General features: G+C 42.0%; 1 protein-coding gene and 1 long non-coding RNA gene across 2 annotated transcripts in view; both read right to left on the bottom strand.

The window, feature by feature from the left end:
- Positions 1-23521, bottom strand: part of LOC148341616 (uncharacterized) — a 287045-nt gene that overhangs the window by 256354 nt on the left and 7170 nt on the right. The gene's annotated exons all lie outside the window — the stretch shown is intronic.
- On the bottom strand, positions 12090-23266 carry LOC148341617 (uncharacterized). Its single transcript, XM_088283003.1, has 11 exons — positions 23158-23266; positions 21123-21439; positions 20743-21039; positions 18643-19978; positions 17829-17988; positions 15936-15973; positions 15540-15607; positions 13635-13695; positions 13155-13244; positions 12364-12452; positions 12090-12266 (listed from the first exon to the last, which is right to left on the bottom strand). Exons 4-11 carry the CDS (start codon positions 19802-19804, stop codon positions 12090-12092), a joined length of 1845 nt encoding a protein of 614 aa, XP_088139129.1. The 5' UTR covers positions 19805-19978; positions 20743-21039; positions 21123-21439; positions 23158-23266.

Here is a 23521-nt window from a genome sequence, read left to right as displayed (position 1 = left end):
GCAATTTATTTTATTTACATGTTTGATGTAAACACCAAAATAAATCATCATCACTCAGACACGTTGCTTCTTCTGGCACTGATCACATTGGCTTAATGTCAATAAAAAAGCTTTGCAAAATTCAATACATCATATTTTATTCATAATAACATTTACATCTTACCACAAAGAGTCAGTTCCTTCGGTTTTTTGTTTTCTTTTTTTAAGCTTCAAGGATCGCTGCAATTCTCACCAGCACAATCATGTCTTTCAGCACCGTTTTTAGAAAAGAATTTTTTAGCACAAACGCTGCAACTGAATGGCTTGTCTCCATTGTGTGTTCTTGTGTGGCTTCGTAAATGCGACTTTTGAGAGAAACTCTTGGCACAAACTGAGCAGGAAAAAGGTTTTTCTCCACTGTGCGTTCTTGTGTGATATGTTAAACTTGAATTTTGAGAGAAGCTTTTAGCACAAACTGAGCAAGAAAAAGGTTTTTCTTCACTGTGTGTTCTTGTGTGTTGTGTTAAATTTCCCATTTCAGAGAATCCTTTGCCACAAACTGAGCAAGAAAAAGTTTTTTCTCCACCGTGTGTTCTTGTATGTCTTTGTAAATGTGACTTTCGAGAGAAACTCTTGGCACAAACTGAGCAGGCAAAAGGTTTTTCCACACTGTGTGTTCTTCTATGTTGTGTTAAAGTTGACTTAACAGAGAAGCTTTTACCACAAACTGAGCAAGAAAAAGTTTTTTCTCCAGTGTGTGTTCTTGTGTGATTTGCTAAATGTGCCTTTTGAGAGAAGCATTTTCCACAAACTGAGCAGGAAAATGGTTTATCTCCACAGTGCGTTCTTGTGTGATATGTTAAACTTGAATTTTGAGAGAAGCTTTTGCCACAAACTGAGCAAGAAAAAGGTTTTTCTCCACTGTGCGTTCTTGTGTGTCCTTTTAAAAACAGCTTTGAAGTGAATGAGTCAGTGTGACATGCCCTTTCACCTTTGCCTTGCCCATCCTCATCATCATCATCATCGTCATCATCATCATCATCGTCATGAGCGTCTGATAATGTGTCCTCTTTATGTGCTTGTGATGGCCCCCAGCGGTCTTCATCACCTTCTGTTGTCACGTGATGACTTAAAGTGCTGCTTGGAGGCTCCGCCCCTATTTTGCCCTCACTCTCATCCTTTTTTTCATCTTCAGTCTTTTTAGGGAAAATGTTCACTGGTGACTTGTTGATCTCCTCCTCTTCCTCCTCCTTTTTGATGTGAGTCAAGTCTGGCTCCTCCTTCACAGAACGGAGATAGTATTCACTGACATCAGTAGGACACAAAAAGACAAACACACATTTTGTTTGGTCAAGTCAAAGCTCATGCGGCGACTTTGTCTGATATTGTTTCTACCGTGCTACCTTGACTTGTGCCTGCTGCACATGGAGCAATGCGTACGACCCCAACTTGGACCGGACCGTGGGGGCATTTCACAAAATTACGTCCTACGATGTAAACCTCCTTTTAGCAGCACAACAGTGATAAACGAGCATTTAAAATGGTAGCACGTTGCGGCCGATGCCCGATTTAATTCCTGACATGGTCACAGACGTTTCTGGAAGCGAGCTGAAGTTAGCACACACAGGCTTTTGTGTGCGTCTGATGGAACACCTGTTGTGGTACCTTAACATATTGATGCAGACCACTGGGGGCCATCGCAACATAATGTCATTGATAGAATAGGAATCCTTCAAGTAAAATAAAAGTATTTCTTTTTGCATTAAGAGATAGAACTAAATGCTCCTGGACTTGTTGGTAGAAAAGGGTGTTGTGACGTTCTCCCTTTTTCAGCCCATAGTAAGCCAAAGATGCAGATGCATTCCTTGCAGCATGCGCTTGTTCACCGATGAGATCCGTGCAACCCTGGATGGATGCATTAAATGTATTTTAAATGTTTGGATGGGGTGAAACGATGCACATGTGCACAAAACAATGCAGGGCCACCCGAGGTTCATTGACTCTCACACGACCAAGCCAGTACAAAGTTCATAAATAAGACCAATACGTACTTGATTTTTTTTTTTAAAACTTAATATTTTGTGTTTTATCCACTAAAATTGATTAACCGCCATTGATGTTTTCGCTGCAGTGTGCTCATTTTTTAGAGTCAGGCAGAATTCCTTCCGTAAGGAATTGCTTGAACAAGATATGTCAGAGTTATTGCCAAAAACGAGACAAGCCTGCACAAATGAATCACCCAGCCAAGATTGTCTTTGTCACTTGCAAGGAGCAGTCCGCCAAAGAGAAAAGCCTTACCGCTCCTGTGCGGTGTTTTATTGAAGCACAGCAAAGCAATTTGAATATGCAAACTCATAAAGAATGGAAAAACATGTACACTTTGACTTTATCACACTCGTCCACACGCTTCCTGTTGTTCGAACGGTTTCAGCTTACAAGACATGTTTGGGTCACAATTCTTTTAAATGCGAGCTAAACGGTTTCCTGTCAAACACGGTTAAAGACGTGCATCGGTTTTTGTGGCTTCCTGCTAAACTGCCAGCATAGACAACTCTGTTACCACTGAACTCACGTTTTCCTGTTTAAGAGGTCCATGTTTTTGTGACCTTCTATTAACCCGTAAGCATAGTTTTGAAACATGATGACATGACAATCTTAATTTCTTTCACAATAATATAAAACTTTCGCAGATGTTGCAAAAACAAAATGGAGAAGCTGTGGAGCAGAGCACAACATCAGTCAGACCCCGGGTCCACGACCAGACTTAATGCATTACTATTGCTACGTACCAGCGAAACCGTCGGCTCAGCCCCAGGCCCTCCACACAACGGTACGCCTCGATCCTTACTGTGTTCCATGCCACAAAGTGCCCAATACGATTCGTGGAAGTGTGCTTCTCTTCATTATTTCTATTTTCAGCTCATAGTTTTCCTGCTAAAATTTACACCCTGGCCAGGGTCTGTGCTCAAACTGAGCTTATTCACGACTATGTTGTCTATAGCTAGAGTTTTACACTTCTTCGTTCTCATCTCTTTAAGCACTAGACCTTTCTTTTCTTTATCTTCTGCACATTTCTCCCGCGCTAGTCCCCATTTACATAGTTCCTATCATTATTTTTTTTCATTTATTTATTTTTTTTTTATATACTTTTTATAATGTTCTTTCATAGTGTGGTTACTTTGACATATTTTAATGTCTTAATCATTATAGAGGCCTCTTGTTTAAACGATAATTGAAACTAACACAGGGACATTTTCCATGACCAATCAGCCAGCAGACCCACACGCACAAACTCTCTTTAACGACCCCAAAAGCCCCGACCGCTTGGACACAGGCGCACAACACCCATTGTGAGTAAAAGCATCTCACCTAAAGTTCAGCCGGCCGGCTGTTGAGCGCCTGCGCCCCAGCACCCTGAGACCCTCAATGGAGCAAAATGCCAAAAATGTGGTATATTTTGTTGTTGATGTGTGGGTCTGGCTCAGCTTCCCTCCGGACAGGTCGCCGAGCATGGCAGAATTGGTGATGGAAAAAAATTCTCTGACACAGCCAATTTGGTTAGAAAGAGATTTTATTCTCGTCACATGCTGATGTCAAAAGAAGTCTCCCCAAAAAGAAAAAAGGGAAAGGTGTCCCCTCTCTCCGGCCTTCCCTTCTTATCGGGAATGGCCACACCGGACATGAATATTGAAGGATTGTATTACGATTGCTGGCATTATTGTAAACACTTACGGGACAGAAGGTCAATTATTTAATTTAGCAGGTTCATATTTACTGAATATGTTAAACATTGATTAAACAAAAAGCATTTATAAAATGAAAGTAGAAGTACAGTGCATCGATAAGATTGACTGGGATTGTAGTCATGGTGTTTACTGATTCATTCATATGCTAAATTGATATGACATAGTTTAAATGTAAGACCTCAAAATTGCACACATAGTATTTTCATGACCCACGCTCTCATTCAGAACAAACAGATTCAGTCTGCTCAGGTCAAACTGATGACAAACCAAATAGCACTTCATGGACAAATACAATAAAACACATTCTCCACATAGGCCATAGAAGATACAAACATCAAGTTGGGCCGGGGAGGACGTCACCGGGACGCTATCAAGAACACCAAAAAACATAACAATTTGATCTGGGAAAACATACACCACACAATCTGTACACTGACGAGATCACAGGGGAATGTGAGCAGGAGAGACGGAGAGACTGCCGCCTGCCTGAGAAGGTCAGCCTTGGACCTGGAACGTGGGAAGGAGCAAGGACGACCGATTCAACCTACATGACCCTTGACATAGGAAACCTAGAAAATGTGAGGCTGGGCTGAGATCAGCTCGCCATTTTTCGATTGTGCTCGTCTGATTATAGTTTCTCGTGAGATTAAGAAAAAGCCACCCAGATATCTGTATTTGTACTATTTCCTGAACGCCAGAAATTTTAGAAACTAAATTTCGGAACTCTAATCAGTTGTTGTTGAGTCTTTATTTGACCCTATTCTTCTTGAGTACAAAAAACGAACACGCATTGGAGTAAGTTTGGCTTTTAAGATTCATTTACTAAATGTTTCTCATTTTCTCGGTGGCTCAACTCCAACAGTGGATATAAAAATACACTACATCTGTCAGCATAGTTTTGAAACTTGATGACATGACAAACTTAATTTCTTTAGCAACATATAAAAACCGGAATATGTAAAATTTTAAATAATCAGTTCAAATTTTATACTCGGGAAAAAACACGGAGTTCACCCCCCACTATTGTTTTTTCTTTGGCATTTATTTTTTGCACTGATTTCATTTGGCATAAACAAATGTTCAGCAAACCGGCAAGTAAAGGCAAGAATTAAAAATAAAACGGCAATAACCCTGAACACATTTCCCCAAACAACTTAATGTTGTGATGCATATTTTTAACGATAGAAAGTCGTTCTTTACAAAGCAAATGAGAGTAAGACCTGTACAAACCTGCTTTGTGTAGCACAACACGAGGCTGCTTCCAACCTTCGCCCAGCAGTTGAAGATGTTGCTCGTTCTCTTCTTTTATTCCACAAAGTTCCTTTTTGTACTTGGGTGTCGTTCTTTCACACATTTTCAAACGCCAATCTCAACAAATCCGCACTTGGTCTTTGCTTGGCGATAACTCGTGAGCTTCTCTTTGTTCGACGAGACGAATGAAAGATGGCGTCGTTTTTTTCCTTCGAGAAAATGGCAGTCTGTTCGTCCCTAAAGCGGAAGAACAGGACACACCCCGCTGTGATATGATTGGCTGCTGGCTGTGTTGAGCACTGTCACCAACTCACCGACAGATGTCGCCATTTGCGATGCAAATCATCCTTATCTTCTTTTAAACATAGAGAAAAACTTAAGATGCACATGACCAAACATTTTAGTTCCCAAATATGAACTTGAGAGATGTATTGAATTTTATTTTTGTTGCTGGTTTTGTTTTCACATCTGACACCATGTTGTTGGTTGGACAGTATTCCAAATGTATTTCTCTATTAACAGTTGACATGATAAAATGAAACTTTATGTCGACATATTTGCCTTTTTACAGGGTTTTTCGCCAGCGACGTGGTTGCGAATTTTAAATTAAAATACGTCACTGTTTTATTCTCTAAATGTTAGAGTCTTAAAAAATGATTTCAGTGTTTATAACTTAACTAACTTAAATATTTCATTATTCATTAAACTACGGTGATTTTTTATTTCAAGATTCATTGAACTGTTTTAGTAATAATTTAGTATTCAATGTTTAATCGTTACTGTAGTTACTTTTTAAATATTTGTGTCACTATTTTGTTCAATTCTTATGTGATGGAAAATTATTTAGCAAGTCAGGTTTTTGTTATTTATTGTGGCCACCTGCTTTTGAAGAAAGTGACTTTCGCATCTTGTACAAGAGGATCCTTTGTGAAGCCAAAACAACACGACCTTGACTGATAAGTAGGCTCAATGCAGAAAAAGTAGTTTTTTTTCTAGTTTTAAGATTACACAGTTCCTGTCAAATAAATCTTCATCTTCCTGTGTGCGTCAGTATCTTCCCACGCACTTCTCCCACTGAGATCACTCTGCAGACTGACTCAAAAGACAATTTATTTTCCAGACTATCTCATTGATCTTCCCTTACTGCTGAAAATTCCACAACAATCTGGGGTCAGACGTGGGATAGCTGAAGATCCGCCGGTGAAATTCAGGGACGCTGGCGGGTGGCCTACAGGGTCTGTGATGACAAATAATCGCTGACTCCAGTCGCCATTAGATTGCAAACTCTTGACATTCCAAAACCTTTGCGAGAAACTGAGACAATTTGCGTTTCTCTTGTTCTTTTTATCGTTAAACTTCTAGTTTAGTTTTTCACCTTTTCACAGCGTAATGAAGGCCAGTTGAGCAAGTGGAACAAGTCATTTTATTGATGATTGTGGAAGGCAGCAATTTCATAAGCGCCGTTTCTTCTCACACCTTTTCCATTAGGTACAATCAAAAACACAACTGAAAAGAATAATGTTAACAAATGTTGTACCAGGCAAAGGCAATTAATTTCATTTACATGTTTGATGTCAACACAAAAAAAATCATCACTCAGACACATTGGTTATTATGACAATGATTACATTGGCTTAGTGTCAATAAAAAATCTTTGCAAAATTCAATACATCATATTTTATTCAAAATCACATTTACATCCTATTAAAGGAGTCAGTTCCTTCATTTGTTTGTCTTTTTTTAAGCTTCAAGGATCGCTGCTATTCTCGCCATCACAATCGTGTCTTTCAGCACTATGTTTTGTAGCGAATTTTTTATCACAAACGCTGAAACTGAATGGCTTTTCTCCACTGTGTGTTCTTGTGTGGATCCGTAAATGTGACTTTTCAGAGAAGCTTTTTCTGCAAACCGAGCAGGAAAAAGGTTTTTCTCCAGTGTGTATTCTTTTGTGGTATGTTAAACCTGAATTTTGAGAGAAACTCTTGCCACAAACTGAGCAGTAAAAAGGTTTTTCTCCAACGTGTGTTCTTGTGTGGATTCGTAAATATGACTTTTCAGAGAAGCTTTTACTGCAAACCGAGCAGGAAAAAGGTTTTTCTCCAGTGTGTGTTCTTGTGTGGCTTGTGAAATGCGACTTTTGAGAGAAACTCTTGCCACAAACTGAGCAGGGAAAACGTATTTCACCACTGTGTGTTTTTCTATGTTTTGTTAAAGCCGAGTTGTCAGAGAAGCATTTTCCACAAACGGAGCATGAAAAAGGTTTTTCGCCAGTGTGCGTTCTTGTGTGATTTATTAAATCAGACTTTCGAGAGAAACATTTACCGCAAACCAAGCAGGAAAAAGGTTTTTCTCCACTGTGTGTCCTTGTGTGCTTTGTTAATCGTGACTTTAGAGAAAAGCTTTTACTGCAAACTGAGCAGGAAAAAGGTTTTTCACCACTGTGTGTTTTTCTGTTTTGTTAAAGTTGATTTTTGAGAGAATCCTTTGACACAAACAGAGCAGGACAAGGTTTTTTCTCCACTGTGTGTTCTTGTGTGCCTTGTTAAATGTGAGTTTTGGGAGAAGCTTTTACCACAAACTGAGCAAGAAAAAGGGTTTTCTCCACTGTGTGTTCTTGTGTGCGGTTTTAAAGACAGCTTTGATGTTAATGAGTCAGTGTGACATGCCCTTTCACCTTTGGCTTGCCCATCATCATCATCATCATTAGTATTATCGTCGTCATGAGCATCTGACAATGTGACCTTATGTGCTCGTGATGGCCCCCAGTGGTCTTCGTCACTTTCTGTTGTCACGTGATGACTTGAACTGCTGCTTGGAGGCTCCGCCCCTCTGTTGTCCTCACTCTCATCCTTGTTTGCATCTTCACACTTTATAGGGACAACTTTCAGTGGTGACTTGTTGACCTCCTCCTCCTCCTCCTCCTCCTCCTTTTTGATATGAGTCAAGTCTGGCTCCTCTTTCACAGAACGGATATCGTTTTCACAGACGTCTGCAGGACACAAAAAGACAAACACACATTTGGTTTGGTCAAATCAAACCTCATGTGGCGACTTTGTCTTGTATTGTTTCTACATGACTTGTGCCTGCCGCACACGGAACAATGCGTGCGACCCGGTGTGAAAGAAATTACACGTCATGTCATCATGTTTCAAAACTATGCTTACAGATTAATAGAAGGTCACAAAAACATGGACCTCTTAAACAGGAAAACGTTAGTTCAGTGGTAACAGAGTTGTGTCTTTGCTGGCAGTTTAGCAGGAAGCCACAAAAACAGATGCGCGTCTTGAACCGTGTTTGACAGGAAACCAAAGATGTTTTGGAAGCTGAAACCGTTACAACAAAAGGAAGCGTGTGGACGGGTGTGAAAGTGTGTCCATTTTATATGAGTTTGCATATTCAAATCTGCATCAATAAAAAGCCACATGGGAGAAGAAATCTTTGGCTTTCACTCTGGGAACTACCATATTTTCCGACCCATAGGGCGCTCTTTAAAGTCCCGAATCTTCCCCAAAACAAACAAAGCGCCTTGTAAGTCGACGCGCCCATTATATGGACTAAGTATCACTCGCGACCATCAACCCTTTTACTCATTGGGCTGTTTGGAGTGCATGTTAGCACACCCTGCTGGACAAAGTGTGAGTCATCTATGCTTCTTATTGACCGTGACTTATACATTATGTGACTATGGTGTTTGGGTGATGGTGAAGGAGAAAGCTGGACAAAAGGGCAGCTGTCAGCAATGTTGTAGTCTGTCTTATCATTTATGTTATAGCAAGCAAGAAACGTCCCAGATTTAGATGACAGACAAAAAGCCCAAAGCACATCTCTCTAAACAGTCATGTGATTGGCTGAGTCTGAGTGGCTCCCAAGAAGCCATTGCTATAATCATTTTGTGTTATTTTTATTTATTTTGGGTTTATTGATGGCATGAGAGATACATGTTTTGTTGTTAATTTTATTTCTTTGTTTCATTGTTTGCTTGTATGCTGAGTTTTTTTTGTTTTGATTTGAAACCGTGACTCTAAGGAGTGTGGTGACCAGTGAAGTCCCTCCCCTGACTTTGTCTTGTAGACTTTTGCCAAGACACCTGTTATTGGTTAGAGTCATTGTTAATGACAGTGATTCCCAATGGATTAATGGCATCTGTCATTGAAGTGGGGCAATTCCTTATGGTATTAAGTCCAAGTGAGTTGCCATCGGCTGAGTTAGCGCGAGCAGCTGAGCTGTAGCTGAGCTAACAGCAGCCGAGCTCGCCCCAACAGGTGATGCGCCCTTCGAGGCAGCGCGTCCTATGGCCGTAAAAATACGGTAAATGTTCCTGGCCTTGTTGGTAGAAAAGGGGGTTGTGGCGCACTCCCTTTTTAAGCCCATTGTAAGGCAAATATGCAGATGCATTCCTTGCAGTATGTGCTTGTTCAATGATAAGATCCGAGCAACCCAAGATGGACGCATTCAATGTATTTAAAATGTTTGGATGGGGTGAAACTACGCACATGTGCACAAAACAGTGCAGAGCCACCCGAGGTTCATTGACTCTCACCTGACGAAGCCAGAACAAAGTTAATAAATAAATAAGACCAATACGTACTTGACTTTTTAAAATAACGTAATATTTTGTGGTTTATCCACTAAAATTGATCAACCGCACTGTGCACATTTTTTAGAGTCAAGCAGAATTCCTTCCCTAAGGAATTGCTTGAACAAGATATAAAAACCAGAAAATGGAAAATAATCAGTTCAAATTTTATACTGGGAAAACACGGAGTTTACCCCCCACTATTGGTTATTCTTTGGCATTTATTTTCTGGACTGATTTCATTTGCCAAAAACAAATGTTCAGCAAACCGACAAGTAAAAGGCAATATTTAAAAATAAAACGGCAATAACCTTGAACGCATTCCCCCAAACAACTTAATGTTGTGATGAATATTTCTAATGATAGAAAGTCGCTCTTTACAAAACAAATGAGAATAAGACGTGTACAAACCTGCTTTGAGTGGCACAGCACGAGGCTGGTTGCAAACTTCGTCCAGTAGTTGAAGATGTTGCTCGTTCTCTTCTTTTATTCCACAAAGTTCCTCTTTGAACTTGGGTGTCGTTCTTGCACACATTTTCAAATGATAATTCCAAAAAATCCGCACTTGATCTGTTTGGCGATGAGTCATGTGCCTCTTTTCGTTCGCGGCTAGCTAGCTAACAAGCTAAGCTAACTACGCCGAAAAGCATCAACGCGCGAAGATGAGGTTATCGGGACACAAAGACTTAATGAATTATGTCGTAGTCCTTTAGAGTAGCACTGGACATCCTATGAGAAAATTACAGTCAGTTCCACACTAAATCAGAAGAATTGAGCGGTGGGTGTTTTTATTTCGGAGTGGACGGGTCGGTGGATGTGGTCGAGGTCCTTCGGAAGCTGCGCGCTGGCTAATGACGTCATACTTTAAGCACGTATTTTTCAAATATATTTCTTTGCCTCTGTGTTTGTTTTTACCCGTGGCTGTTCTATTTTAATATATGTTTTATATAATATTTCAATTCGGTTGATAAAAAAAATTAACAAAAGAACTAAATTAACGCCGCATTGGCGAGTCAGCCCTACGTCACTTCCGCCTTTGCCCCGGAAACCGCTGCTGATCCAGCAGTGAGACGTTTCCGTTTCTCCGACCGAACTTGCAACAATGCTGTGGTTCACTCGGGCTGCAAGATTGTATGAATATAATGTCTGCATATACCAGCAGTGGTTCTCAATTATTTCACGCCCGCCCCTACCAAGAAGAAAAAGATTCGCGCCCCCCCACCACCAATTTTTTCTGTCTTTGTATGTTGATCTTAGATTGTGTGGTAAATTTCGTTGTTGATGTGCGGGTCTGGCTCAGCTCCCCTCCGGACAGGTCGCCAGGCAAGGTTGGCTTGGTGATGGAAAAAACTTCTGACACACACCGGTGGTTGGAAGAAGATTTTATTGATCTCAGCTGATGTCAGAAGTTCCCAAAAGAAAAAAAGGTCTCTCCCTCTCGCGCCTTCCCTTCTTATAGGGAAGGCAAACAAAGGACATGAATATCTAATTTTCCCTTATTGCATATGCATTTTTATCCTGCTGTCTCTTAGCTGACTTTTCGAACAGCCTCTCTGTGCGAGGCACAGCTCCCATTTCCAGATGCGACTTCTTGGCGCCAGACCCCTCTTCTGTAAACATCTTCCTTGGGGCCCGAATGACCTCTTTGACCCTTAGCAGATAAAGTGAGACTCACTCGCTTCTAAGGCCGTAACTTATGACTTAGGGAGGTTCAGCACAAGGCTTGGTATCTCTAAAGCAACAATATCGTCATGGCCATAAAATGGGTTGCATATGTTAGACCTTGTGAAAATACACTACATACCCCCCTTCGAGGCAAACCCAGATTGCCTCGACACTTAGTTAAGATAAAACAAAAACGACATCAGCATGAATTCAAAAATCTCATTCCAACATTTTATGCCAATCCCATGTCTACAATTTGAAACCTATTTGACTAGATCCTAAATGATGCTCAAGGCATGTTACTTAAGGTTAACTTTAGACTAGGAAAATATAATCTAATAATGCCAAATCACTCCCTGATGGCACCCTAACACCTCCCACAGGACTACACACCACCGCAAAAATTTAAAAGATCTCATATCAACCACCCCGGTCGCATCAAATTTACCCCTTGACTGGTAATTCTTTTAGCAAACCGACATTAACATTAGGCAAATTTCGATGCAGTCCATACGGAAGTGTTAGGGATCCACCGAGCCCCCGTCGGAAAAAACCCCCTCGTGTAGAGAGTGGGGAAAAAGAGGGAGGCCCATACTAAGCAACAAACAATGTTTACAGATTGCCACAAATACAAAAGCCATGAACATGAAAACGGATATGAAGGCTTCGTATGACATGCTGAAGCACCACCGATATAAATGAAAGAATAGTCATGCAGCAAATACAAATGATATCAAAACACAGTAAACATGTTCCACCGTGCCTCCTGTGTGCGTAGTTGTGTGCTTGTGAATGTGTTGTACAGTCCATTGCCCTGATAGAAAAGCACGCCAACAAACAGGACAATACTGGTAAGGGCCCGCAGCCCATAGTCATCGGCCTCGCCCCAACGTGTACAGTCCCCTCAACGGCCAGTTCCTTAGTGTCTCGGGCAACACTTTAGGAAAAAACAGATCTGATGTCCGCATCCTACAACACTCATAGGAGTCCTCCTTGTCGCTTGCTCTAAGTGAGGTTCCAATCTGCATCCACCTCCAGTTACACTCCACCTGAAATACAACAAGCAGAAACACTCCACCCAAAATTGAGCACCTGCGGTGCCAAATTAAATCATTCTCAACATGAGAAATAGGCACATTACAGGACATGGATGGCTCCAAGGCCGCTGCAGTCTTCAACACAGCCACCGTCTCCGGAATGCCCCCCTTCGTCCCCAAACTGTACCAACACTGACTCTGTCAAATAGGGGAGGGTGCAGAGACAGCAAAAAATTGGGAAAGCCATGGAGCAGAGCCCAACATCAGTCGAACTCCGGGTCCACAACCCCTCCGGCAGAGCTGCAAACAGGACTTTCGCTTCCGAGTGACCCATTCCCTGTCTAGCATAGTGTCGCGAAATTTGGTAATGTTCCAAAACAAATTAATTTGTAATGGGGCTGAAATACGCTTCCCTGATAGCGAAACAGAGTATTCAACATCTGAACTGAAAACCCGTCAGTCGTCTTCATCATTGGGCCTAAGTCTTTAATATGATAATGCGCGCCGTCAGTTAATGCGATTTGTGGCAGGCGAACGTAGACCATTCATACTGTCTCCCCTGCTCCGGAGCAAGGCGCACATGCAAGGCAACGCCGGTAGACATAACAAACACATAATCATCATGTAAGATCTATTTCTCACCCTCGATTTTGGGTGAATGCACACTGGCAAACCAAATCATCATTACTCAGTGTTCAATGCAAAGTATCAATTGGTGGTTTGAATGAGTGGAGGCGGCTACGCCACGCAGACCAGAGCAGAAGCAGGACGTACAAACCGCGGGAGGATGAAGACCCTGGTTTCAGAGCTGCCCAGTCTACTGGAACGGAGGAGCGCACAACGTATGCGTTGGATGTGCATAGTCAAATTCAGTCCCATCTGGTAATGCCACTCAAATACCAGTGTTAGTTTCATTTGTGTGGTGTCGGTCCACTGCAGTGACTCGGGCAATCTCCAGAAGTCCACGAGGGTTGACAGTGTTGTTGCTCACTGCGATGTGCAGAGGGAGCTTGCAAAGCCTGGAATATCTTGTCCCACCATCAAAACTGTTGTCCATCTACAGTCACCGGCATGCCAGGACCTGCCAGTCCTTGAACTCTGAGGCTCCTCGGGCACCCCTATTGCGGAATTGGGGTCCCGATCTGGTTGAGGAGTCAAGTGTGCTTTGAGAGGCCATGGAAGCGTTGTCAGAGGAGTGGGTAGCGGTGGCGCCCCCTCGCTGGTGGAGCTCTTTGTGACAGGCATGGCACTGGACCACAGGATGGCACCTTTCAGGAAGTGTCTCAGTATGGACAGCTCATCACCCAGTGACCCAACACCCCACAGCAATGGCACGTCCCACTCACAACCCATGTCTATAACCACTCATACTTTTGTTACGTGACCTTGCTGACCGGCTGGTGCGGACAACAAGCCTGCTGTGGCGCTGCATCACCAGCACCTGGCGCAGGAGCAGCAGAAACGGAAGGCGCAAGCGCAATGGGAGCTGTCTGTATTAGCCGCGGCATTAGCTGCTCCCCCACTTATTTTTTATTTTTTTTTTTTTCCATATTCTTTTTCCTTTCCCAATGAATTTGCACTCTTGGCCCTCTGGACCCGCAAATGTAACAATTCTTTTTCTACATCCAAAACAATATTTTCTTTCATCGATGGCGTACAAATTGACGCAAAAATGTGTGCACTACTCAAACCGATTAGCAGTTTCTCATTGATGGACTGTTTCGCATGACATCAGCAACGGGAAAGGGCACGCCCTTAAGGACGGCCACCTGGAACAGCTGTGTGGTGATGGCACTATTGGACGGGTCACTGGCGGAAGTTTCAATCCATTCACGTCTCGCCCTGGCAACCTGTCTCCCATAAGAGCTCACTAACCTAATCCCTCATAACCATGACTAGATGTAATCAACTCACAATTAACAGCACGTGTCATCTATAAATTATTTTAAATTATATTGAATCCCCTAAAGGTCTGTCTTGTAAAAACAAAAATTCCTGGCTATTAATCATCCAAACCTAAATTATTTCTCCCAATAGGTATCCTCATCATATTTTACCTATTCCGATGCCAATTGGTTTTATCTTCTATTTATTATTCCCTTTTAATTCCCCTGAACATATCAACCATAATTTAGCTATTCTTTTTCAGCTAACTCTTATATGACCCCGTTTTCCTCAACCAATGAGTCACTAGCCTTTAAACTGGATTATCTGCAGACTAAAAACTTCTACTTTACTGTATATCAAAAGTCCCCTCATAACATGACAATTCGTCATATTCCCATATAATTACTATCTCAAAATGCCGTTCCATTCATTGAATTACCTCAGTACAACCGTCACCAAACTGAAGCCTGCAACATTAGACGTATTTTGTTTGGCATGACCTCTAACCTTGCGTGTTCTGTTTTAGCCCAATTGCATCTCTTATCAGTATCGTTGTTTCATTAGTTGCTGCCAGGGGTAAAAAGGAGGGGTTCAGAGAGGAATTTCACTCTCAGGGGCAATCCCAAACTTATGTTTCCAGTACATTGTGACACTCTAGGCCGGTTTATTATCCTTCTTCTTGCAATTTTACTGCATTCAGTCTTCCTCAAGACTGAATACATTATAGTTTTTCTCTCATAGTTAATCGTAATTTGTCACTTTAGCTTTTGCGCTTTTCATATTGCCAAGTCAGATTCTACGCATCATGCCTTTATCCTTTTAAGATCTTGGATTTCTCTCTTTAAAACACCCCTACTTGAATTGAAGATTAATTTCACCCCAATGTTTTTGTAGCCAATTATCTTTTTATCATTCTAAATTTGCTTTAGTTATTATCCAAATTTTTAATATATTTTATGCTGCATCTTTCAATGCAAACTACGACGCACACGCGTTAGCTTTTTTGATAAACTGATGACACTGCTTAATAATGCAATCGCCTAAGCACACATGGGTTTTTTAGAAGGGGCACTTCTGACTACAAAGGACCTTGCACTGGTTTATAACTATAACCCCTTATCTCCTGCGTGGGGGCTGCCTGACGTCCTGGTCCCACAGTAGATTGAGGTGAGACCACAGCGCTCTGCTTGCATTCTTCCTGCTGGGCCCAATCTTCAACTCTTTCACCTCAGCATGATCATTGTTGATATGTCCTGTTAACACTTAAACATCTTTACAGGCAAAAACAATTATGTGAACAAAATACTGCATCTATCTCCCCCCTTTGACACATGCCCCACATGTGTCAACACAAATAACAATAAAAACAGGCAGAACAGCAATTCCAGACCATCCTACCCGTGACGAACCAGACTTAATTCGTTGACCAGCCGCCTCTCCTTCTGGAATGGACACCCACTTGAATTCTGAAACACAACTGGAACCAACTCACGCAAACAAATCACTCTCCATCCAGTAGCTGCTCCCGCAACCTGCTTGACATGGAAACGGCTCTAACAGAACACACCTCAATAAACAAACAACAACAACCCACATCATACAACTCAAACATCACATAATCTCAGAACTGGAATCAGCAGTGTCCATCCTGTAAATCAGCCTGAATTCATCATCAACAAAATCAATCAACCATGAAAAATAAAGGGTTAGGGTTAACAATGAACAAATACAGCACGTCATTCTCCCAGAAGGTGATCCGCAACCTGCAAAATCAACATAAATCATATAACCAACCCAGCGTCTGCTCCTTTAGCAACGGCTGAGCATTCAAGCTGAAAAAAAGGTTAAAAAACAAAACATTTCACGAAGTCACAATTGTCTTTCAACCTCAGTCTCTGGCACGAATGCCATATATAGGGTCACTGTCCAAGTTATTTCGTCTCATTGTCGACATCTGTGTCACCTCTCATACAGTCCAAAGTCATTCACAGCTGGTACAGTTGTGTCCAGCACTATTACCGCAATAGGCCTTCTCCATTTGACTAATTTGGTTGTCAAATGGTGCCATCAGCTATACCACTTCCAGATTATTCGTCCACACAGATTTGGTCAAGAACCGTCACCGATCAGTCAGTGTATCCCATTTGTTGAACCGCACAGCTTATGCAGTATATAGTTCCAGGTGAGAGGAATTTATCCTCTTATCTTGTTCACATCATCTCCAAATCTCAATGAACTTGAATATCTTCACACATGCCTCTTCAAGCATGCCACCTTTTATCAATTAAACAATCCCCCATGTGGTTGATTGACTCCCATTCTCAATATATAGTCTAAGTGTATTTTAATGGTGGCCACCCACCCACACACACACACACACACACACACACTGCACTAGTGACTGACACATTTCCATCCTCTCACTAAACCTTTAATCACACGCAAATGAGTCATTTCACAGAATCAGAGCTAATTTTCTTCAATCAACAGCTCCAATCCACCATTACCAGTATTATTGCTTTCCCCAACTCCTTTCCAACTCATTGTAGTCCAATAGATTAGATGGATATCAAGTGCAAGACCTAATTTACCTTGAAAACAACTCCGCCTCCTCATTGGCTCTAATCTCCTCAAATTAATCCTCAAATGAACATCGAATTGTATGTTTAAAGTTCTTCCCGTAGCCTTCCAAATTACACCTATAATCCTAGAACATGGTTCAAATCCCCCCTTTTGTTTGCTTCAATTGTTAACAAAACTTTAATACCTAAAGTTGTGCTGTATCTTCAAGTTCTTCTGTTTAATACCTCTTGGATTACAACTGTTCTTTTTTCTTCCCACATCCATGTGTTTATCTTCTCATTTGTTGTCATCTCGAACCTCTCTTGCAGGTTGTCAAACTCTATTTTGTTTTGTCTTGATTTCCTACTCGTTTATTTAATTATTTGTATTTCCTCAACGTCAATTTACTACGTTCATGCCTCCCCTTTTTCTAGTTCATTTTATTGTTTTCTGTGTGTAATTCCTTGGTGTTGTCACATGATCTTAATTACAGTAGTTAAGTGTATATAATTTCTTCCTGTTTTGTAACTCCCTATAAGATTTCTCCGACTAAAAGTTTGTGGTCATTCAACTTCACTGTTCGAGCTGCAAATTGTTCATTCCTAATCAATCCACGAATGCTTTTTCCTCAAGAATTAATCTGTCTAGCTAACTATGGGAAGCCTACAATACCCCTCTTTAATGATGCCTCAAATGAACAGTTTGTTTTGTTTTGCTTTTTTATTTTTATTTATTTATTTATTTATTTTCCTTTTCCCATGCCGCTGTCAACCGAGAAAGTATTGATAGAAATGTATCGCCTAATCATCTGATCAAATCTGGTGATTTATCATTTACCACTGGCTAATTTCCAACTCTGCTGCATTAAATCCCTCTGTTAGCTGTCGCCACGTGTATATTTTCCTTCTATTTTAATGTAATTCCATATGACTGCTACTCTTCTAAGATGTAACTCACAAGTATTTTATAAATCAGTTGCCCGATACGAATAGTTAAATTGTTTCCTCTTACTAGAGTTCGTATAGTTAGATTGAGTGATTTAACAGTCCAGCCACCTGCAGACTAAATTGAAGACAGCTCAACTTCCATTACATATTCTAAGTTTCCCAATCAGGCCATTTGTACTCTGCTTCTTCCAGGCACAACTGTTTGGCAGCAGGCTGGAGCAGTATTGTCCGCTCAGAGCCATCATCTAGAATTGCATATGTCTCCAAGGATTTGTCACCGTTCCTCAGGAAGACTTTGCTGATCTTCAGCAACACCTTCCGGTTGTAGACTGGGCGGTCTGCATACAGGACTCTGTCGGTTGTGCTTACGAGGCAGCTTCCTGTTGGCGGTGAATGCGGTGCTTGTTCCTCCTCCTTTCCTCTCTCGTTCACGTCATGCAGCACAAGCAGATGTTTCCTGCCACAGTCCTTTCAGGGGGCTTTGAGCGTGCACTTTGCCGCTTGATGATTGCGTCCACAACGCCAGCACTTCTTATTGACTTTAATCCACGTCACCTTTTGTTCCCTAGTCAAGTCCTTAAAATTAGAGCAGCTGTTTAGGAAGTGCTTGTCATTATCACAATATGGGCAGTAGGCCTTTCTCCTTTCCATTGTATTTGCCTTGTCAGCTGACTGTCCAGAGGCAGGTGGGTCTGCTGCACAGCTTGATCCCAAACCTTTCTCAGTGTTCAGGAGGATAGTAGCAGACTTACTTGAAGATTTAGTAGCGCGCTTGTCATCATGCCTCTTGTTGGATGACTCGTCTCTCTTGGGGGGCGTAATGCTGTCTTCCTGGACTTCGAACTCATATTCCAGCCAATCAGCAAATTCGAAAAGGGTCGGAATGGAAACTCTAAGTGGATGGATGAATCTTTTAAAGCTGGCATTGAGGTCGTGGGGGAGTTTACTTAAAAGCCTCGAGACATGAGAGCCACAGGTTAATTCAACCTGACCTTGTCGACCCAGCTGTTCTAACATGCCCACTAGTGAGCGCACGTTGAGAGCGAATAAACGAAAGCTCTTAGCATCACCGCTACGTATGTTTGGACCATCCATTAGCGCTGCAATCCGTTGCACAGCAAGCTTGTGGGGCTGTCCATACATCTTGGTGAGAGCCAGCATCGTATCTGTGTAGGGTAGCCTGGAATTACAATAAGAGTCAGCCACCAGTGAGGCTTCTTCACACTTAAGATGATCAGTGAGAATCTGGTACTTGTATCTCTCAGTGGCGTCATGCGGTAATAAATTCTCTAAGGCTAACTTCATACGTGCGAACCCTCTGGGGTCTGGTGATGTGAGGCTGGGAATGGTGGGCTTTGGTCCTCTGTATGTGGTCTCTCTCTGTGGAACATGAGAGTAGGGCACTCGGGGGAAGGCTGAATCTCTGCCAGCGTATGAATCTTCATGCTGGGGGTCACTAGCTCTGAATGAGTGAGCGGGATGCCTTTGGCCATACATGTCAGCACGAGACGCACTTTGCGGGGGTGTGGCTGCGTAGTATGGACTATATCCTTGATCTGCGGGTGGCTGTGAAACTTTGACTTGTGAGAAGTCCTGTATCAGGTTTCCGGACGACCCGCGTGCCTGATCTTGAAGCTGTGAGTGGGCTGGATTGTCCAGTTGGCTTCTGGTCGGGCGTTGATTGCCTCCGTCAAACCCACTGCGGTATGTGCCTGGAGGTGGGAGGTTAGGAGGAGGAGGATTGGACTGTAAGGCGGTCATCAGGCTCTGAAACTGTTTGCGGAGTTCAGCATTTTCTTGGCGCATCTCTTTAAGGGCGGCATTAAACTCACTGAGTGTGTTGACATCCTGCCCCCTGGTGGTTTGCAACATGAAATGCTGAGACCCCTGCTCGTGCTCAACATCCCTCAAATTTCCCGTGTCAAAGCCCTGGCTAGCCGGTGGTGATGGGGATCTACTCGTTGAGCGCTCCGTAGCTACGTGCTCCTCTGGTAATGCTCTAGTAGGAGCAGCTGGTCTTCGGAATTTACTCAGCGCACTTGGCCCACTTAAGTCATAATCAGACATACAGGAAGGCACCAATTTCAATCGTTTGGGTTTGCCGCCAGGTGCTGCTAATTCTGAGTCCTGCATCTTCAAACAGCGATTTGCCATCCGGCTCGAAGGACCATTGAAAAATATGTAACTGACTAGTGCTGGAAGGAGTATGCAAATCGCTGTTGAGAGTCCGGTTAGAACTCCAATAATGAGGGTATGGTCTTGTGGTTCAGGTCTTTTAATAAGTTGCAGTCAAAGCACACATTTCTTGACGCTTCAATTCGTGTGGTTCTAAAAGGAAAATAATAAACATTGAACATTGCATGTTACTAATTAGCAGTGAAACGTGGATTGTACAGACAAACAAACAGTGGTATTAATGCTGTAACTTACTTGTCTCACGCACAACTCAAAGCAGGATAAATGTGGACTACAACTCAAACTTAGCTCGATAGACAGACTGACACGATTCTCCCCTCTTCCTCCTTCTTATATACACGCACGCCCACGCACATGAGTTGGAGCACTAAACTCCGCCCTCTTAAAGGAGCCGCTGTCACAGTCTGAGCAGCCTTTTCTACACTCTGTTAATCGGAACTTTTGAGAAATGCTTTTGCCACAAACTGAGCAGGAAAAAGGTTTTTCACCACTGTGTGTTCTTGTGTGTTCTGTTAAAGTTCCCTTTTGAGGGAAGCATTTTCCACAAACTGAGCAGGAAAAAGGTTTTTCTCCAGTGTGTGTTCTTGTGTGGTTTGTTAAATGCGACTTTTGAGAGAAACTCTTGCCACAAACCGAGCAGGAAAAAGGTTTCTCTCCAGTGTGTGTTCTTGTGTGGGTTGTTAAATACGACTTTTGAGAGAAACTCTTGCCACAAACCGACCAGGAAAAAGGTTTTTCTCCACTGTGCATTCTTGTGTGGATTGTTAAATCAAACTTTCGAGAGGAGCATTTCCCACAAACTGAACAAGAAAAAGGTTTTTCACCACTGTGTGTTTTTCTGTGCCCTTTTAAAGACAGCTTTGAAGTGAATGAGTCAGTGTGACATGCCCTTTCACCTTTAGCTTGCCCATTATCATCATCATTGTCATGGGCGTCTGATAATGTGTCCTCATCATGTGCTTGTGATGGCCCGCAGTGGTCTTCATCACCTTCTGTTGCCACGTGACGACTTGAACTGCTGCTTGTAGGCTCCGCCCCTCTGTTGTCCTCACTCTCATCCTTGTTTTCATCGTCCGTCTTTATATGGACAACGTTCACTGGTGACTTGTTGATCTCCTCCTCCTCCTCCTCCTTTTTGATGTGAGTCCAGTCTGGCTCCTCTTTCACAGAACGGAGATCGTTTTCACAGACGTCTGCATGACACAAAAAGACAAATACACGTTTGGTTTGGTCAAGTCAAATCTCAGGGGGCGACTTCGACTTATATTGTTTTTACCGTGCTACCTTGACTTGTGCCTGCCGCACACGGAGCAATGCGTTGCGACCCCAACTTGGACCGGACCATGGGGACATTTCACAAAATTACGTTTGACGATGTAAACCTCCCTTTCCTAGCAGCACAGCTGTGATAAACGAGCATTTAAAAAGGAAGCACCCCTCTGTTGTCCTCACTCTCATCCTTGTTTTCCTCTTTAGTCTTTATAGAGACAAAGTTCACTGGTGACTTGTTGATCTCCTCCTCCTCCTCCTCCTTTTTGATGTGAGTCAAGTCTGGCTCCTCTTTCACAGAACGGAGATCATTTTGTCTGACGTCTGCAGGACACAAAAAGACAAATTTGGTTTGGTCAAATCAAAGTTCAGGCGGCAACTTTGTCTTATATTGTTCCTACCGTGCTACCTTGACTTGTGCCTGCCGCATACGGAGCAATGCGTGCGACCCCGATTTGGATCGGACCATGGGGGCATTTCACAAAATTACGTCCTACGATGTAAACCTCCTTTTAGCCGCACAACAGTGATAAACGAGCATTTAAAAAGGAAGCACGTTGCGGCTGATGCCCGATTTCATTCCTGACATAGTCACAGACGTTTCTGGAAGCGAGCTGAAGTTAGCACACACTATCGTGTGCGTCTGATGGAACACCTGTTGTGGGACCCTAAGATATTAATGGGGGGCCACTGGGGGCCATCGCAACATAATGTCATTGATAAAATAGGAATCCTTCAAGCGAAATATGTTTTCAAGTATTTCATTTTGCATTTATGGATAGTTTCATCGTGGGTACTTTTTGCTTCCATTATAATCTGGATCCCTAAAAGAATTAAAGGGGCCCTGGAATCAGAGTGGCTATTTATTGCATGATTTACGTTTGTTTGTTTTTTTTTTACCCAAAATGACATTTATCCTGCTCCTACATTTCGACATTCCCGTTTTTCCTCTTTTTAAATAAAATTTCTGTTTCTAGATCAAATTTAAAACAAAATTATGTTTGAAGAGACAAAATCCCTACACATAAGCATTAAGCAACAACACTTTCACTCTGACTGTCATGTTGACATATTTGAATAATGACTGTTTATATTAAAGTTATCCAATACATATTCAAATTAGACTAAGATACACCATAATATTATAAGAGTTCCCTGAATTATTTTGTAACTGCAATGATGCTTAACAGCCATAGGGTGTCAGTAATGAATAACAAAGTAACAACACCTCCCATTGTTCCGTCATCATTGTCATTTGCATAAATTATCAAGAACTATGAGTTGTGGGGGAGATGCAAACCACCAGAGCCACAGGAACTTTATGACCAGGAACTAAATGTTCCTGGCCTTGTTGGTAGAAAAGGGGGTTGTGGCGTACTCCCTTTTTAAGCCCATAGTAAGCCAAAGATGCAGATGCATCCCTTGCAGCATGCGCTTGTTCACTGATGAGATCCGTGCAACCTTGGATGGATGCATTCAATGTATTTTAAATGTTTGGATGAGGTGAAACTACGCACATGTGCACAAAACAGTGCAGGGCCACCCGAGGTTCATTGACTCTCACCCGACGAAGCCAGTACAAAGTTAATAAATAAATAAATAAATAAAACCAATACGTACTTGATTTAAAAAAAAAAAAAAAGAAATTTTGTGTTTTATTCACTAAAATTGATCAACCGCCATTGATGTTTTCGCCGCAGTGTGCACATTTTTTAGAGTCAGGCAGAATTCCTTCCGTAAGGAATTGCTTGAACAAGATATAAAACCCAGAAAATGTAAAATGTTAAACGAGCTAAAATTTTATACTGGGAAAAACATGGAGTTTACCCCCACTATTGGTTATTCTTTGACATTTATTTTCTGCACTGATTTCATTTGGCATAAACAAATGTTCAGCAAACCGACAAGTAAAAGGCAACATTTAAAAATAAAATGGCAATAAACGTGAACGATTTCCCCAAACAACTTAATGTTGTGATGCATATTTCTAACGATAGAAAGTCGTTCTATACAAAGCAAATGAGAGTAAGACGTGTACAAACCTGCTTTGAGTGGCACAAAACCAGGCTGCTTGCAACCTTCGCCCAGCAGTTGAAGATGTTGCTCGTTCTCTTCTTTTATTCCACAAAGTTCCTCTTCGTACTTGGGTGTCGTTTTTGCACACATTTTCAAATGATAATACCAAAAAATCCACACTTGATCTCTGCTTGGCGATGAGTCATGTGCCTCTTTTCATTAGCGGCTAGCTAGCTAACAAGCTAAGCTAACTACGCCGAAAAGCATCAACGCGCGAAGATGAGGTTATCGGGACACAAAGACTTAATGAATTATGTCGTAGTCCTTCAGAGTAGCACTGGACATCCTATGAGAAAATTACAGTCAGTTCCACACGAAATCAGAAGAATT

This window comes from Idiotropiscis lumnitzeri, chromosome 2 (assembly GCF_059441095.1).
Source record: "Idiotropiscis lumnitzeri isolate Australia: NSW breed Sydney's pygmy pipehorse chromosome 2, RoL_Ilum_1.0, whole genome shotgun sequence".
Taxonomy (NCBI): domain Eukaryota; kingdom Metazoa; phylum Chordata; class Actinopteri; order Syngnathiformes; family Syngnathidae; genus Idiotropiscis; species Idiotropiscis lumnitzeri.
Note: the sequence above shows the minus strand (reverse complement) of the source record. Positions and strands in the feature narration are given on the sequence as shown.

Coding starts and splice junctions, on each gene's coding strand:
- LOC148341617 (XM_088283003.1), bottom strand. CDS start 19,804: ATGGCAAATCGCTGTTTGAAGATGCAGGACTCAGAATTAGCAGCACCT. Junction 13,696..15,539: donor TTAAGTCTGGTTCGTCACGG/GTAGGATGGTCT, acceptor CTCCTGCGCCAG/GTGCTGGTGATGCAGCGCCA. Junction 12,267..12,363: donor GCGGCCTTGGAGCCATCCAT/GTCCTGTAATGT, acceptor GTTGTATTTCAG/GTGGAGTGTAACTGGAGGTG.